Source organism: Talpa europaea (assembly GCF_964194135.1).
Source record: "Talpa europaea genome assembly, chromosome: 11".
In the NCBI taxonomy this organism is placed as follows: domain Eukaryota; kingdom Metazoa; phylum Chordata; class Mammalia; order Eulipotyphla; family Talpidae; genus Talpa; species Talpa europaea.
In genome coordinates, this window is record NC_140078.1 from 14,785,211 (window position 1) to 14,799,726 (window position 14,516).

Here is a 14,516-nt window from a genome sequence, read left to right on the forward strand (position 1 = left end):
CAGACCTCTCCTGTCTCGCCCGCTGCTCCCCTCAGCAGTGTACTTCGTCGGTCTGCCTCTTCTGCTCCCTGCTCTGGCTCTGGTGAATTCTCTCACCCTCCCTGGCTTCTGACTGTACCCAGTGCTTGTATAAATAAATAAATAAATCTTTAAAAAAAAAAAAAGGGCAGGGAAAGGGAGGAACAATCTATGGTTTTGTTTGTATTTTCATGCAGGTCAACAAGAAAGGGTTTACCTGCAAAGGGAGGGGATCACATGGGTGGGTCGGGTGTGCCACTGCATACTTCTTTATATACTTTTAGTTTAATAGCCATGTGAATGTATCACTTTTTTGGAAAAAAAAAAAACAAGAACAATGTATTGTTGTCAGTTCTTCACCCTTCTAATAGGATTATACATCTACTCTGTCTACTCTAATTTTATAGAGCCTCTCACTATAGACCTTGATATTGGACTTGGCCATGTGACTTGCTTTAGTCAATGGACTGTTAACTAAATGTGATCTGAGCAAAAGATTTAAATGTGCCTGTGCCTGTGTGGTTTAAACTGCTCTCTCATACTCCTGCTGTCATAAGAACATGCCCCAAGTCTAAAGACCATGAGCGACACATGGAACATAGCTGAATCCAAACTGCAGCCTGGAGCCAAGTCCAGCCAACTGTAATTTAAAATTAAACTGTCCTGTGGACCCATGAATAAGAAAAATATTTATTCCTATAATCCACTGAAATTCTGGGGTTACCCTGCAGCATTATTACAGGAAAAAAATGATCAATACACTAGATCCACTCTACTTTCTGCCTGATGGAAATATTCTACAGCCTGTGATGCAATATCCACTAATCACAAGTAACCATCAAGCACTTAAAATGTAAATAGTGCAGCTGAGGAACTGAAATTTTATTTTTAATGGCCATATACTCTGTTGCACAGCATAGCACTAAACAAATGTGTGTCTGTAATTATTTGCCCATAGAAATTACCAGAGAAAACAGATCAGAAAACACAAAGAAATGAAAAGATATTCCATGTTCATGGATCAGAAGAAAAAACATTGTTTAAATGACCACATTACCTAAAGTAATTTACAGGTTCAATCCAATACCTATCAAAATCCCAATAGAATTTTTCAAGGAGATAGAGCAAACAATTCTAAACTTTGTACAGAACCACAAAAGACACCAAGTAACCAAAGCAATCCTGAGAGAAAAGAAGAAAAATGGGAGTATTCTATGCCCCAACTTCACTTTATACTACAAAGTGACAGCAACCAAAACAGTATGGTATTGGAGCAAAAGTGACACATAAATTAATGGAACAAAATTGACAGCCCAGAAATGAACCCATACATATGTGAATAGTTAATGTAAGACAAAGGAGTTAGTACCATACAATGGAGAAAGGAAAGCCTCTTCAATAAAGGGTGTTGGGAAACCTGGACAGTCACTTGCAAAAAAGTGAAACTAGGTCATTATTTAACACCAATCAGGAAAATTAATTTAAAATGGATTAAGGACTTGGCTGTAAGACCAAAAGCCATAAAATACAAAGAAGAAAACAGGTGCTACACTCCTGTATGGCATCCTCAGATGATGAATGAGTGAGTGGGTAAAGAAGTTGTGGAATATTACTCCGCTATCTAAAAGGTGAAATCTTGCATTTTGGGACAATATGGATGGAATGTGAGATGATTACACTAAGCAAAATAAACCATCTGTGGAATATAAACAACCAAAGGGAAAAAACTGGCAGGATACAATAATAATAACTCATGGATTTTGTGAAAATTGTGATGAATACCAGAGGGGAAGAGGGAGAGGTGTGGAAGCATCAGTGGTCAACGTGATAGCGTGATGGCATTGGAACTTTGGTGATGGATGAGTGGACCTATGCACATACTGAGGTGTGGAGCTGTGTCCCCAAAAGAATAGTTTTGTGAGCATATGATAAATCAATAAAAATTGATCATCACCAAAAAAAAAAATCAGAAGCTAACTCTATTAGCTTCCTAGGGCTACTACAACAAAGCATATAATATGACTCAAAGCAATAGAAATGTATTCTCTCACAGTTCTGGACGCCACAAGTCCAAAACCAAGGTGTGTCACCAAGGCCATGCTCTCTATAAGGCTTCAGGGGAGAATTTATTCCATGCCTTTCTCTTAGCTTCTCCTTTTGCAATCCTTGGCTTGTTGAAGGATCACATCACAACATTCCCTGTGAGGTGGTATTCTCCCTGTGTCTACCTCTCTCTGTCTCAGCATCTCATTTCTTCTTGTAAGGACAAATCATACTGGATTAAGGGGCCCCCTACCTCAGTATGACTAATTACATATGTGCATCTACAACAGCCATTTTTTCCCAGAGGTTCCATTAACAGGTACAGGGACTAAAGACATCACAATATCTTTTTGAGAGGCACAGATTCAACCCTTACCATCTATTACATGTTGCGGGAATAATATTTCCTAAGAAAAATCTGGATTCCTGCTTTTTTAAGTATTTGACCCCTAAAGTAACTCTATAATCCTCTGCTTGCACCAGGAGAATGCTGGTGCCCAGGCTGTGCCCCAGTGAGAGAATGCTCTGCAAGACAGTCCAGAGGATAATAAGACAACTTCTCAGAGGGCAAAGCCAAGAGCCGCTTGCATTATCAGTTAATTCAAATTTCCCTGTTTAACACAGCATCTTACTGTGTTTGGGGAAAAAACGACCAAAATCCACTCTTGAAATATGGAGGACCTGAAATGGAACACTAGAGATAGGCAGTAATTATCAAGTGGAAGGTAGAGGGGGGAGGTAGGAGGGAATAAGGAGGCAGGAAGTACTTAGGAATCTGGGGTGTGCAGGAAAGAGAAGACCCTAATTCCAAAGGCAGGAACCTTCTTCGGAGGCCCCGCAGCTGGCTCGCTCACCGCTGGGGGGCGAGGCAGGGCCTTCTCGGGTCTGAGCGGTGGAGGATCCAGGGTTCCTCGGAAGTACAAATTTCCTGTGGGTTCCGGACGGGGTCCTGTGCTGGGTGTACCCGCGCGCGGTTGTTGCGGACGCCAGTGGGGATAGCTTGCAGCGTCCACGGCGCGTCTCGCCACCATTAACTGTAAGAATCGAAACTGGAACTGATGGAAATTCAGGTCCTGAGGAGGATTCGACCCCCGTATGCGACTCGCAGGGTCTGTCAGCTTCCTCGACTCGGACGTCGAGCTCACTGCGAAATGGAGAGCTTGGGGGGGGTGGTCTCCTCTCAACTTCTACCTGTGCACTTGGTTTGGGTCGGGTGGGGGTGTGCGGAGATGGGTCCCGTCTATTTCTGCTCCCTATTTCTCCGGGCAGCCTGTTATGAGTCTGGCGATGCGGGTCCTACCGACCAGGGTGCAGGGTTTCCTTTGGAGATGGTCTACCTCCCCCTCTAGCTCAGGCTCCAGGACCCCCTGGAAGTGGCGCACAAAGCCCGGAGTTAGGATTCAGTGGAATGAATCCAGGCGAGTCCCAGGAGGTGGCAGCCGCTCAGCCTGCTATCTCATTTGTCCTTTTAAAGATGGGAAGGATGGAGCAGGTGCAAAGTGAAGCTTCCACCTTCCTTTCCACTGCAGAAATCCGCCCTTCCAGGTGACACTCTGCTCTGACTCAGAGGGTGTCAGGGGATCCACACCTGAGGAGCTGTGGGAGGCAGGACTGGGGGAAGGTCAGTCAGCTCCCCAGGCCTGGGAGACCTCACTAGGTGTGAGGGGAGGAACATGATTATCTGGACACCTCCAGACTCTGACCGCTGGACAATAGTGAGAAAGATGTGGGGGTTAGGTGGATGACAAGGGACGTCTCAAAGAGCCTGTTTAAATGGTCAGGGATGTAGTTTGCGGAGGGAACTGGATCGCATCCCCTTTCTGCCCCCACTTGCTTCTGTGGCTGCAGAATCCCAGTGGTGTGAGTTCACCTCTCTTGCAGGCATGCCCACACAGATGTTCTGTGCACACACACACACTCATGCACACACACTCATTAAGGCCCTCACACAGACATTTCCTGGTTCTTTACTGAACACAGACGGCACCTGGAGATACAGTTTCAAATGAGGCCTCTGCCTTAGTGATAGAGACCTAGAACCTTCCACATGGCTTCTATGGCAGTGAAGAGGAGCCCATGAATGCCCAGTAGCCCTCCTGGCTCCTGGCTAGCATTTGCAAGGTACCTGAGGACCCAGTCCAATAGCCCCAGGGACTGGCCCTCCTGGAGGAGGTGGAGGGCTGGTAGTGCTCCATTGGAATTGGATTTGCGGGAAAAAAGGACTGGGTGGGTGATTCTCCACATATTGGCAAACAGGTTACCCAAAGGGATACTGGAGCTCAAGTGACTGGCAGTTGATTCAGATAGGGCCAGATCTGTTTATTGTAGGGGGGCCAGGAAATACACAATTCCTGGGGACTCTCTCGATAGTTCTCCTCACAGAGGGGCGGTAGTGTTATGGATTCCTTACTGCCCTCTCCTCTACTAGACAGTGAGTTCCAACAGCTCAGGACTGTCTACAAATGTCTGTTGAACAAACACATAGAGCTTTTATATATAAAAGGTTTTCCTCCCTTTTCTTCCTTTCCTTTTTTTCAAGATTGATTTATTTATGCATACGAAAACTGGGGTACAGGCAAGAACTAGGGTGCAGGCCACTGGGTATGAGAGGGCTCACCAGAGACAGAGTGGGGAAGAGAATAGACAGATTGACTGAAATACTCTGCTGAGGGGAGCAGCGGGTGAGTCAGGAGAGGTCTGCTGCACCATGTGGGTAGCTCCCCCATGGGGGATCGAATTCCTGCTGCGGTGGCTGCAGACAGCTTCATAGGTTTCATCTTAACCCCTTGTGCCACCAGGGAGGCCCTCCTTTTTTTTTTTTTTTTTTTTAAGAATTGGAAGCTGAGACAATCCCCCAAATTCTAAGATGAATCCACCCCTGGGAAGGGAGAGGTTCAGAACAAACCTTATCCTGGTGGCTGAGGTCAGAGGCCACATCCAAACTGCTCCCCAGGAGGTTTGCTCCTTTCCATGCGTCTCCCAAACATCTGGAGCGCGTCTTCTTGGTGTGAGCCACCTGTGAGCTCTCTGCAGCTTTCCCGGAGCCCTTTTGCCAAAGCTGCTCCTCCACCCCCGCCTGTTTCACGAGGCTGGGTTGTAGCGAGTACCCTGCTCTCCAGAGCGCGGGGATCCCTCCCAGCGCGAAAATGCAGAACTGACAAGAAGCCGCGGGCACCTTTTGGAACGTCTTTATTTGCGGATATAATTATGCACCGCACTCTAAATTAGAGATAGATTTTTTTCTGATATACATTTCATCTTATTCACCACGAGCACACCACACGCACAGTAGAACAGTTCCACAACCTGATAAATTGCACAAGATGAGTTTGAATTCCTGAAAACCGGCAGGCAAGACGGCCCACCTAGACTCCTGTCTCCCTGCTGCACCGAAGGAAATCGCCCCCCGAAACGGATTTCCCGGCCTGCCTTTCCCGCCGCAGGGTTGAGCTGTCTCGGAAATGGGAAGCACTCTTGCTGGAAATGGCTGGACGTTGCAGATATTCCGAGCACTGGACGACTGTGAAATGTCCCCCCTCCCCAAGGTCAAATTTCTGCGCCTGCGGCTGCTCCCCCTCTCCCTCCCTTCCCACCCCCTCGGAGACTGGGACCAAAGGGTCGGGGCCCCTCCTAGATGGACAGAAATGCCTGCCCACAAATGCGCCCGCACCTCCCCCGGAAACCTGGGTGTTGTGGAAAAGGACAACAGAAACGCAGACGCGATGGATTGTGGATCCCTATCCCTCCCACCACCCCCCCCCCCATCCCCAATAATCAGAAACTAGGAACCGGAGATGTTTAAAGCTTGGCTTCCCAAGCGCCGCGTCAGGGAGAGCGGGGCTGGTGGGGCGGGGGAGGGTTGGGGAGGGAGCGCGTGAGCGCCCTGGAGCGGGGCCCCGGCTCGCCTGGGCGCGCTAGTCCTCCGAGTTGGTTCGGTAGGCCTCGATGAGCCCCTCGAGCGAGTGCACGAAACCAGACACGCTGCAGATGCCGCCGATGACGAAGATAGCCACGTCGAAGAAGACTTGGTGCCACAGCAGCTTGCGCCAGAGCAGCCGCAGGTGGAAGAGGCTGGGCAGCAGGAAGCAGAGGCCCGCGCCCGTGAGGCTGCCGGTGAGACCCATGAGCAGCGCGAAGTGTGGCACGTAGATGGCCATGAGCAGCGTGAAGACCACCAGGGCGCAGCGCAGCGTCAGCCCCCACGATTTCAGCCGCCCGTCCCCACCGTAGCAGGCGGGGAAGAAAGCGCGGCTGCCTTCCTGGAAGAGGGACTTCTCCAGCACCTCGACCGCTGCGAAGAAGGGCAGTGGGTAGGACAACAGCGCCTTGGCCACGAGGAAGATGTTGACCACAGCGCGGATGGAGCCGGGCAGGTTATCGGTGATGACCTCTTTGGTTTCGTCGGCCCAGGTGAGGTAGGCCACGAGCGCGAAGAGGCCTTTCAGCACGCAGGCGGCGATGTGCGTCCAGTTCATCATGCAGTGGAACTCGCTGGGCTGCTGCATGTTGCCCTCCAACGAAGGCAGGAAGATCTGCGACGTGTAGCTGAACACGATGATGCCAATGGAGATGGGGAACTTCTTGACGTCGATGTAGAATTTGACCTTCTCCCAGGCCCAGTCGCGCGCCCGCGACAGGCAGTAGGCGATGACCAGGATGTTGATGACGAAGTGAGCCAAAGTGCACAGCAGGCTGAATTTGGACACGGCCTTGAGGTTCTTGAGGAAGGCGCAGGGCAGCAGCACAGCCGTGGCGATGATGGACCAAGACTTCTGCGACACGGGCAGCCCCGGGAAGCTGTTGTACATGAGGTTGCCGCTGACCACCACGTACAGGATGCAAGTCATCACCAGCTCGATGATCTGCGCCACGTTCACCACGCGGCCGCCCAGGGTGGGGAAGCGCGGGGCGCAGCAGGCGTTGGCGATGGCCACGTATGAGTCCCGCACACGCACCACCTCGCCGTCCTCGTTCTCCTCGTACAGACAGGCGATGAGGATCTTGCCAGTGTAGCAGCACACGACGGCGGCGAAGATGATAAGGAACAAGCCCAGGTAGCCGCCGTGCAGGATGGCGTAAGGCAGGCCCAGCACGAACATACCCTGCGGGGCAGAGAGGCAGCCAGAGGCGGGCGCTCAGCGGAGTCGCCTGGGGAATCGAGGGTCTGGGGAAGAGGCTTAAGGCCACAGCCTGAAGGGGGCGCTAAGGGATAATTTGGCCTAAACCTTTGACAGATGTGATAAAAACTGGAATGGGGGTGGCGGGAGGCCTCATGGGGAGCTTGGGTGCTGAAGGATGCAGAGTGGGGTGTTCGAGGCCGGAAGAGAGAAGGAGAGGTGACTTGAGGGCTGGGAGATGGGCAGAGACTGCGGGGTCAGCTCTGAGGCGGGATGGGGTAAGTGGAGATGCTGGGGGGTGGTGCAGGGGGCTGATTCCTGGGGACTAGGGAGGAGAACAGAAAGGGTGGGGGGCCAGGGCCCGAAGAGGTTAAGAGATGGGGAGCGCTGGGCCCCAGATGCAAGGAAGAGGGGCCCCGGAATTTCAGGTGGAGCTGGAATGGGTGTAGGGAAGCCAAGAAGGAGGCGTTGGTGCCTAAGGGCCAGCCCAGGGGCACAGGCAGAGGTAGGAGAGGGTGAAAGTGAGGCCAGAGGCTCGGGAAGGGGAAGGCAGGGTCCGACGTAGGGAGTTTTAGGGCAGGGCCAGAGTCGGGTCAGAGGGTCCTAATGTGGATTGAGCAAGCCAGATACCCGCCTGGCCTGCGTAGACAGCGCCAGTGCTGCGTTACTGGAGAAATCCAGCAGGAACCTAGGACTAGAAGTGGAGGCGCCGGCGGCAGAGCTGTGAAAGGAGGGGCTAGAAGCCACAAGGAAAAGAAACGATAACGAAATTCGGGGTCCCTGTGACCTGCAGACCTCCAGCTCCCCCACCCGGTCTCTCTATCCGCCTACTGAACGCGCCCTTCCCGGACCTGCCTTCCTAGACCAGGCGCCGCCGGCAACCTAGGCGCGCGCGGTCCCAGAGCCCCAGTCACCGCTGGGAGGTCTCACCAGGCTCGGGAGTCAGGGAGCCACGAGTGTGGCCGCTTAGTGCGCAGCCCCCGCGGGGCCCTGGTCCCCCAGCAACCCTTCAGCGGCCTCCAGCTCCCGGGAAATCCACGTCCTGCGCCACAACGAGCGTGCACTTGGACGACGCCAGGGGAGCCCAGCCGCAGGGCCTGCGGGCAGCTCGGGCTGAGACCTCCTCTGAACGGCGGCCCGGGGCCTTCCCGCCTCAGCCTGCTCCCCGGGTCGTTGTGCCCACCCCACACCCGCTTGGGGCTCAGCCCGGCGCCGCCTGGTGGGCAGTGGGGAATCCAGAGTAGGGGTGAAGGGGCGGTGGGCCCGGCACTAGAGGCGGTTCCAAGCATCTAGCTGTGGCTTCACCAGGGTCACGGGAAGAGAAGCTAGTAGCCTCTTTGCGATGCAACCGGGATTTCGAAGGAGAGGGATGAGTCTGTGCATTGGGAGCGCTGGGGGACCACAGACTGTGTGCTTGTGGAGGCGCACGTGTGTGCATACGTTTGTGTGCGCCTAGATGTCCCCTGCAGGGATGGACCGAGGAAGGGGGCCCGATCTGCATAACCTGTCTGCATAACTGCATATATGGGTGTGTTGTGTTCAAACGGGGCTGTGCGTGTGTGCTTGGTATGTAAAGGTGTGTGCTTCTGCGTGCAGGGAGGCGTAGTGATGTAGGAAGGTGACTTTTAGGGGTAATCCTATCCAACTCTGATAGATGCATGTCGTGCGCACATGCGCCCCCGTATTAATTCGTGGGGCAGCGGGGCTGTGCCTGCCTGTGTACCGCGTAAGCTGCTTTATGTGTGTGTCAGAGGCGATTCCCAGTTTAGCGTTTTGGCCTTCTCCTTCCCTCCAGAAAATGCAGCTGTGAATCCATTCCGGAGTCCCAGGGATACAGTTCCCTCCAATCCTGATTTTCTCTCTCCCTCACCCCTCCTCTCTCCCCCCACCCCCGTTTTTGCGGGGTCTCTGGGCTCCCATCTCTGGTAAAACCTCAGCCTAGGAGTCCGGCGGCTGAGACGGCCTCGGGGTCGGGTACCGGGACCGCGACACCGCCTGGGGGCGTAAATCCTGGCAGAGGGCTGGGCCCCAAGGGCGACGGGGACCCTCAGGTTGGGGAGGGGGGACTTGACAGGGGATAACCCGGTGCGCAGAGCTGGAGGGGTTGGAGGGTGGCAGGCAGAGATGGGAATCCCGGGCTCACCTGGATGGCGTTGGTCACGTTCCAGCCCGCCTCCCACGCCGTGATCTTGGGCTTGTCTTGTCCCCCGAACTCGCCACCAGCCCCCATGGCCTGGTCCTTGGAACCCGAGGGCGGCAGGGGCGCGCCGCCCCCGCGCTGGTAATGGATATCTCCTTCGACGGGCGGCTCGGCGCCCTCGTCCCCGCCCGGCTCGCCCTCGGTTTTCAGGATGTCCATCTGCAGGCCCTGGCGGTGCTCAAAGTCGAGGTCGTCGCAATGCGCGAAGCCCACCGCCTCCTCATCCGTGGCCGCCTGGAAACCCATCCTGGCGAACATGCCGCTCACCTTGGCCTGGGACTTGTTGGACACGGACGTGGCCACATTGGACAGCTTGCTGCGGAGCAGGGTGGCCATGGCGGCGGCGGGGTCCGAGGAAAGGACAGAAGGGTCTGGGGACGCGGGAGACGCGCGGCCAGGCGGCTGGGTCTGGGGGGGCGCGAGGTCGCTATCTTCGCTCGCTTTCTGCGCGGCGCCCCGGGGCGCTCAAGCTCATGACCCTCTCGGGGGGCGTCAGCGGCTCGCTCGGGGCCCACCCGGCGGGCAGGCGGCCAGTGGGGCTGGCGGAGCGCGGCGGGCGAGTGCACTGCGGAGCTGCCGCGGGGCGCGGGCTGGCTGCGGAGGGCGGCGGCGTCAGAGCTGCTACGCGAAGCCGGCGCCCCCGCCCGCGCGCAGCCCCGTGCGCTCCCGCCCCTCGGAATCAGGCGGGGGTTGGGGGGGGCGGCTGGGGGACGGAAAACACCCGAGGCAGGGGGCGTGATGGGGGGGCTAGGAGAAGGGGTACGAAGGAGACTCAGGAGAATTGAGGTGGGAGCAGAAGGGCGCCCGAGGGAAGGCGGCGGGAGCCAGCGCGCGAAGGAGGGGTTCGGAGGGCAGGGTGGGGGCTGCAGTGCTGCATTTCTCGGGGAGGTGCTAAGCTCGGATCTTGGCCCTTCCCACCTCACAGCTGCAAGGAGGGAGGGGGGCAGAGCGTGCAGATTCTCGCGGTCCCGGGCTCCCGACTACCCCCTCCGGAGTTCGGGAGCCTTTCTACACCGGATCCTCTGCCCGAGGACTGGTGCAGGCGCCCTGAAAGGCGCGCAGTTACCGGCCTGCCGGCGCGGGCCGTCTGGGCGTCGATCTGTCTCCTTGGGACCCATCGTTTGCGCTTAAACCTGATCGCAAGCCTCTCTTGAAGGCAGAAGTGTCCGCGTGGACCGGACCGGCTCTCCAGGACGCTCAGCCCAGGGCCGCCTCTGTCGATGGGGCTGTCTCCAGCCGTCCAAGATCGCCACGAAGGAAGTGATCCTGTGGGTCGCTCGCCCCAACCGCTCTCCAAATCTGTGCGAGAATGGAGGCGAAAGGTTGGCTTTTCGAAATTCTTTTGGTTTGGGGGTCTGGAAGGAGTAGGACTTGGTGACGGGGACTCCGGACGGCCTCGCGGCCAGTCTGCGAATGCCCGTGGCCGGCCGAAGTGGGGCTCAGCGGGTGTGGAGCACAGAGAAGAGAAGGGTGCGCAGCAGGCCCAGGGCGCGGAGGCGCTCGGTGCGCTCCAGCCCTGCTCTCACCGCGGCGAAAACCTAGTTTCTGCAGAGCGCAGAGCGTGCGTGTGCGCGCGCGAGGGAGGCCCAGAGACAAAGACTGATTCTGTAGCACATATTGCTACGGGCTGGATCTGGGTGGACTTCGAAGATGGGATTTGATAGCCGGGATTGTTCTGTAAATGGCTGGGATTGTGCGCATTGAACCCAGGAGCGCTCGGAGCTTATGGGCTGAATTGTGTGCAAAGGCGTCGCCAGCGTTTTGCCTGTGAGTCCCATTATAGTTCTGTTCTCCTGCGGGTCGGCTGCTCTGTGTGGGTCTTTATATATTTCCCCAGCTGGGGTGCTGCCTGGATCCTTCTAAGGACCCAGCATAGGTGGAGGAGGAGGAGCAGCTGTCTTTGGGGCAGGGGTGAAGAGGTAGGAGAGAAACTGAAGTCCAGGACTGGAAAAGGGTGCCCAGGCTCCCCCTTCCAGAGCTCCTGCCTTTCTGAGAACCCCAGTCTTCTGCTGTATTTCGAGATTAGCTCACCTCATCACACAAGTAGGGCGGCCTGGGGGCTTTGATAAGCAAATTGTTGCTGGCAGGACAAGACTGCTTTCACCCCCTTAAATTGTCCTCCCCAACAACTCGCAGTCCCTTGGAAGCTGCTCTCCAAATGGGGAACCTCCCCTACAACGGACAGAGATGCTCCCAAGCCCTCCCCAGGTAACCCCTTAAATTCTCCTGGCAGAAAACCAAGACAGATATGCCCTCCCATCCACTATGAAGGGGGGGGGGGATCCTATAGAGCCCTTCCCCAAACAGAGACCTTCTGAGTCAAAAGACTCAGAACAAAGGATAGAGATCCTTCCTTCCTAAACACAGAGATCCTCTCCCCCAAAAGGCTCAGAAATAAGACAGATCTCCCATCCCAGAAATTTGCCCTATAGGAGACCTTTGCTCACCCAATCCCCAGATGCTGGGCGAGGGATCCTTTCTCTGTGATTCCTATAAACAAAGATCTCCTCCTCCAAATCCCCCTCCCTTCCCTTTCTGTTCCTGGTAAAATTCTTTGGGCCCACCAAAGATATCTAGGAAGAGACTAGGGTCCCTCAGCCCCCTCTCTACCTCCATGCACACCAGACCTGAAAATGACCATTGGTGTCTTCTTTGACAAGTGACTCCATCATATATATGTCTCCGTTGGTCATTGTCAATTCACGTGCAGATTTTTCTAGGGTCCAAAATGCTTCTGCTCTCTTCCCTTTTCTCTTAGGATGTTCACTGCTGTAGGACCCAAGGTGGGCTGTGGGGGTCAAGCAGTGGGGTCATTCATTCACTCAGCAAATCTCATGTGCATGTGAGTCTCTTCTGACTGTTTTGGGAATCACCTGAGATGATCCATGGTCTTGATCTATGCTCTACACCCCAATTTTGGGTCTGGGAGAGATCTCATCTTTTCTATAATGCTTAGAGCACCCCCACAGAGCCTCACTTCCATCCTCAGTGTCCAGATAAGCAAGACCAGGCACTGCTGTGAGGTGTCCTGCTCAAGGTCATGCAGAACCCTGGGTGGAGCCAGGCTAGAACCCTGGAATCCATGACCTCCTCTTGTCCTTCCATCCCCTCTTCTTTGTTGGTGTTTGGTATTTGGCCACCTCACATCAAAAGAGATGAAACTCAAAACCAGACCCCAGTGCTTCTGGCTCTAAGTAGATGCCAGCAGTTGCGGGAGGAGTGTCTCTTTCTCCTTCCTTTCCTGCTGTTTGCAACAAATACCTGCCTCTAGACTGAAAGCTGGTGTGGCAAGCTCCCCAGCAACCCATACTCTTTTGGAGAATTCCTGCTTTGTCATGTGCTAGCTGTGTGACACTTGATACTTGCTTAACTTCCCTAAGCTTCCATTTCATCACAAAATGTGAAAATCATGGCAATAACAGTCTCATACAGTTCTTGTGGGAATTCAATGAAATCTCTTTTAAAAAAGAGTTATTTTATTTATTTATACATACAAAAACTGGAGTGTAGGCCAGAGGAGTGAGGGGTGTGGTGGGGGGGGTGAAAGGATTACCAGAGACAGAGTGGGGAGCAGAACAGGCAGATCTACTAAATACATTGCTGAGGGGAGCAGCGGGTGAGAGACAGGAGAGGTCTGCTGTACCATGTGGGTTATCTCCCTGGCTGGGGATCAAACTTATGCACTTATGCGATAGCTTGATAGTGTGGAGACTTAATCCCTGCACCACCAGGAGGCCCTCAATGCTGCTGATGCTGTACCCAATGGCCATTTCTCATTGTTTGGGGAAAGGTGAGTGTATAATAAAAAGCCTGTGCTTGGGTCTGAGAGGCAGAGTGAGTTGGGAGTACACTCTTCTGTCTTCACCCCTTCTAGTCTGTGAGGCAAACAGGACAACCTACGTAGCTGATAATGAGCTAGGCTGTGCTCTAATGAAGCCATCAACCTCCAAATTCTCCTAATAACCCCTCTAAGGGCACCCTCTTGAGAGGAATTTGCAGCAGGTTGGCCTCCTGAGTTGAAACACAACACACACACATACACACAGAGAGTGACAAGCCAAGTGACAGATGCACAAAGACATGAGGACCAACACACAGATTCAGTGCACGAGCAGATTTACACAGATTGACAGAGCCACACGCATGGGTCAAGGAGAGGCCAGCACACATGCGAGATTTGTACCAACACCGCCTACACACAAAGAAACCGGGGGGACAGACACCCATGGATCCATCCTCTTGTGCAGAGTCACCCCAAATACAGGGTGAGAAACAGCAGTATAGGGAGGATTTCTTATGGAGAGTCACACTCACTCACTTGTGCACACACACCCTGACTCACACCGAGACCAGGGTCTGTTACCCACAAACACAGGATACCCCTATATGATCACTGAAGAGGAAAAGAGGAGAGAACAAAGGGAGAAGACATAAAAGGAACATGCTAGAAGAGGGCAGCAGGGAGACAAAGCAGGACATGCCAGCCAGAGGCACCAGCCAGCAGAACACAAAGGAGGCAGAGGGACACAGCCTTCCTTTTGGCAAAGCCAGAACCCAGATCTGTGAGAAAGGAAGTGGGGGCTGGAAGGGCATGAGGGGAGACAGGAGCTGTCTGTCCTGGAAGCGGAGGCAGGGGGCACGTCTTCTAGTGTCACACAGTACCCACTGTCTTGGGGGACTTGGGTTGCTCAAGAGGGAGTGGATGTGGGGCTCCCAGAACCTTTGCCACACCCCATGAAGCAAGAACTGGATGCTGAAGCCTCCTGGGCCCAGGTGAAATGCACACCCCCCTTCCAGCACCAGTTCATCCCTGTATTCTTGATGTCTTGAGTACCCAAAGGGTTAAATGCCTGGCTAATGGAAATGGAGACCACTTTGGGGGAATAAACAGGGTTAATTAGGACTAGGCTTATCTCCCAGAGCAGGCAGCAATGTGGGGGTGGGGGGACAGAGTCCTTGAATTAATGGCCTGGAAAGCCAACATCATGAGCATCATTTCGGGGCTGAATGATCACAGACAGACCCCCCTCCTCTTCCTTTCCCAGAGCAAGTTCTGTCTGTGGGCCTTTTCCTGCCGAGGGGGCAGGTCCTGGCTCTATAAGTCACACTTCCCCTGCCAAGCCGAGGTCTCCCTATAC

General features: G+C 54.2%; 1 protein-coding gene across 1 annotated transcript; it reads right to left on the reverse strand.

The window, feature by feature from the left end:
• Positions 1-5,975: 5,975 nt before the first annotated feature.
• SLC32A1 (solute carrier family 32 member 1) lies at positions 5,976-9,766 on the reverse strand (the record flags this gene model as incomplete). Its single annotated transcript, XM_084248342.1, has 2 exons — positions 9,322-9,766; positions 5,976-7,163 (listed from the first exon to the last, which is right to left on the reverse strand). Exons 1-2 carry the CDS (start codon positions 9,712-9,714, stop codon positions 5,976-5,978), a joined length of 1,581 nt encoding a protein of 526 aa, XP_084104468.1. The 5' UTR covers positions 9,715-9,766.
• Between the last annotated feature and the right edge of the window lie 4,750 nt (positions 9,767-14,516).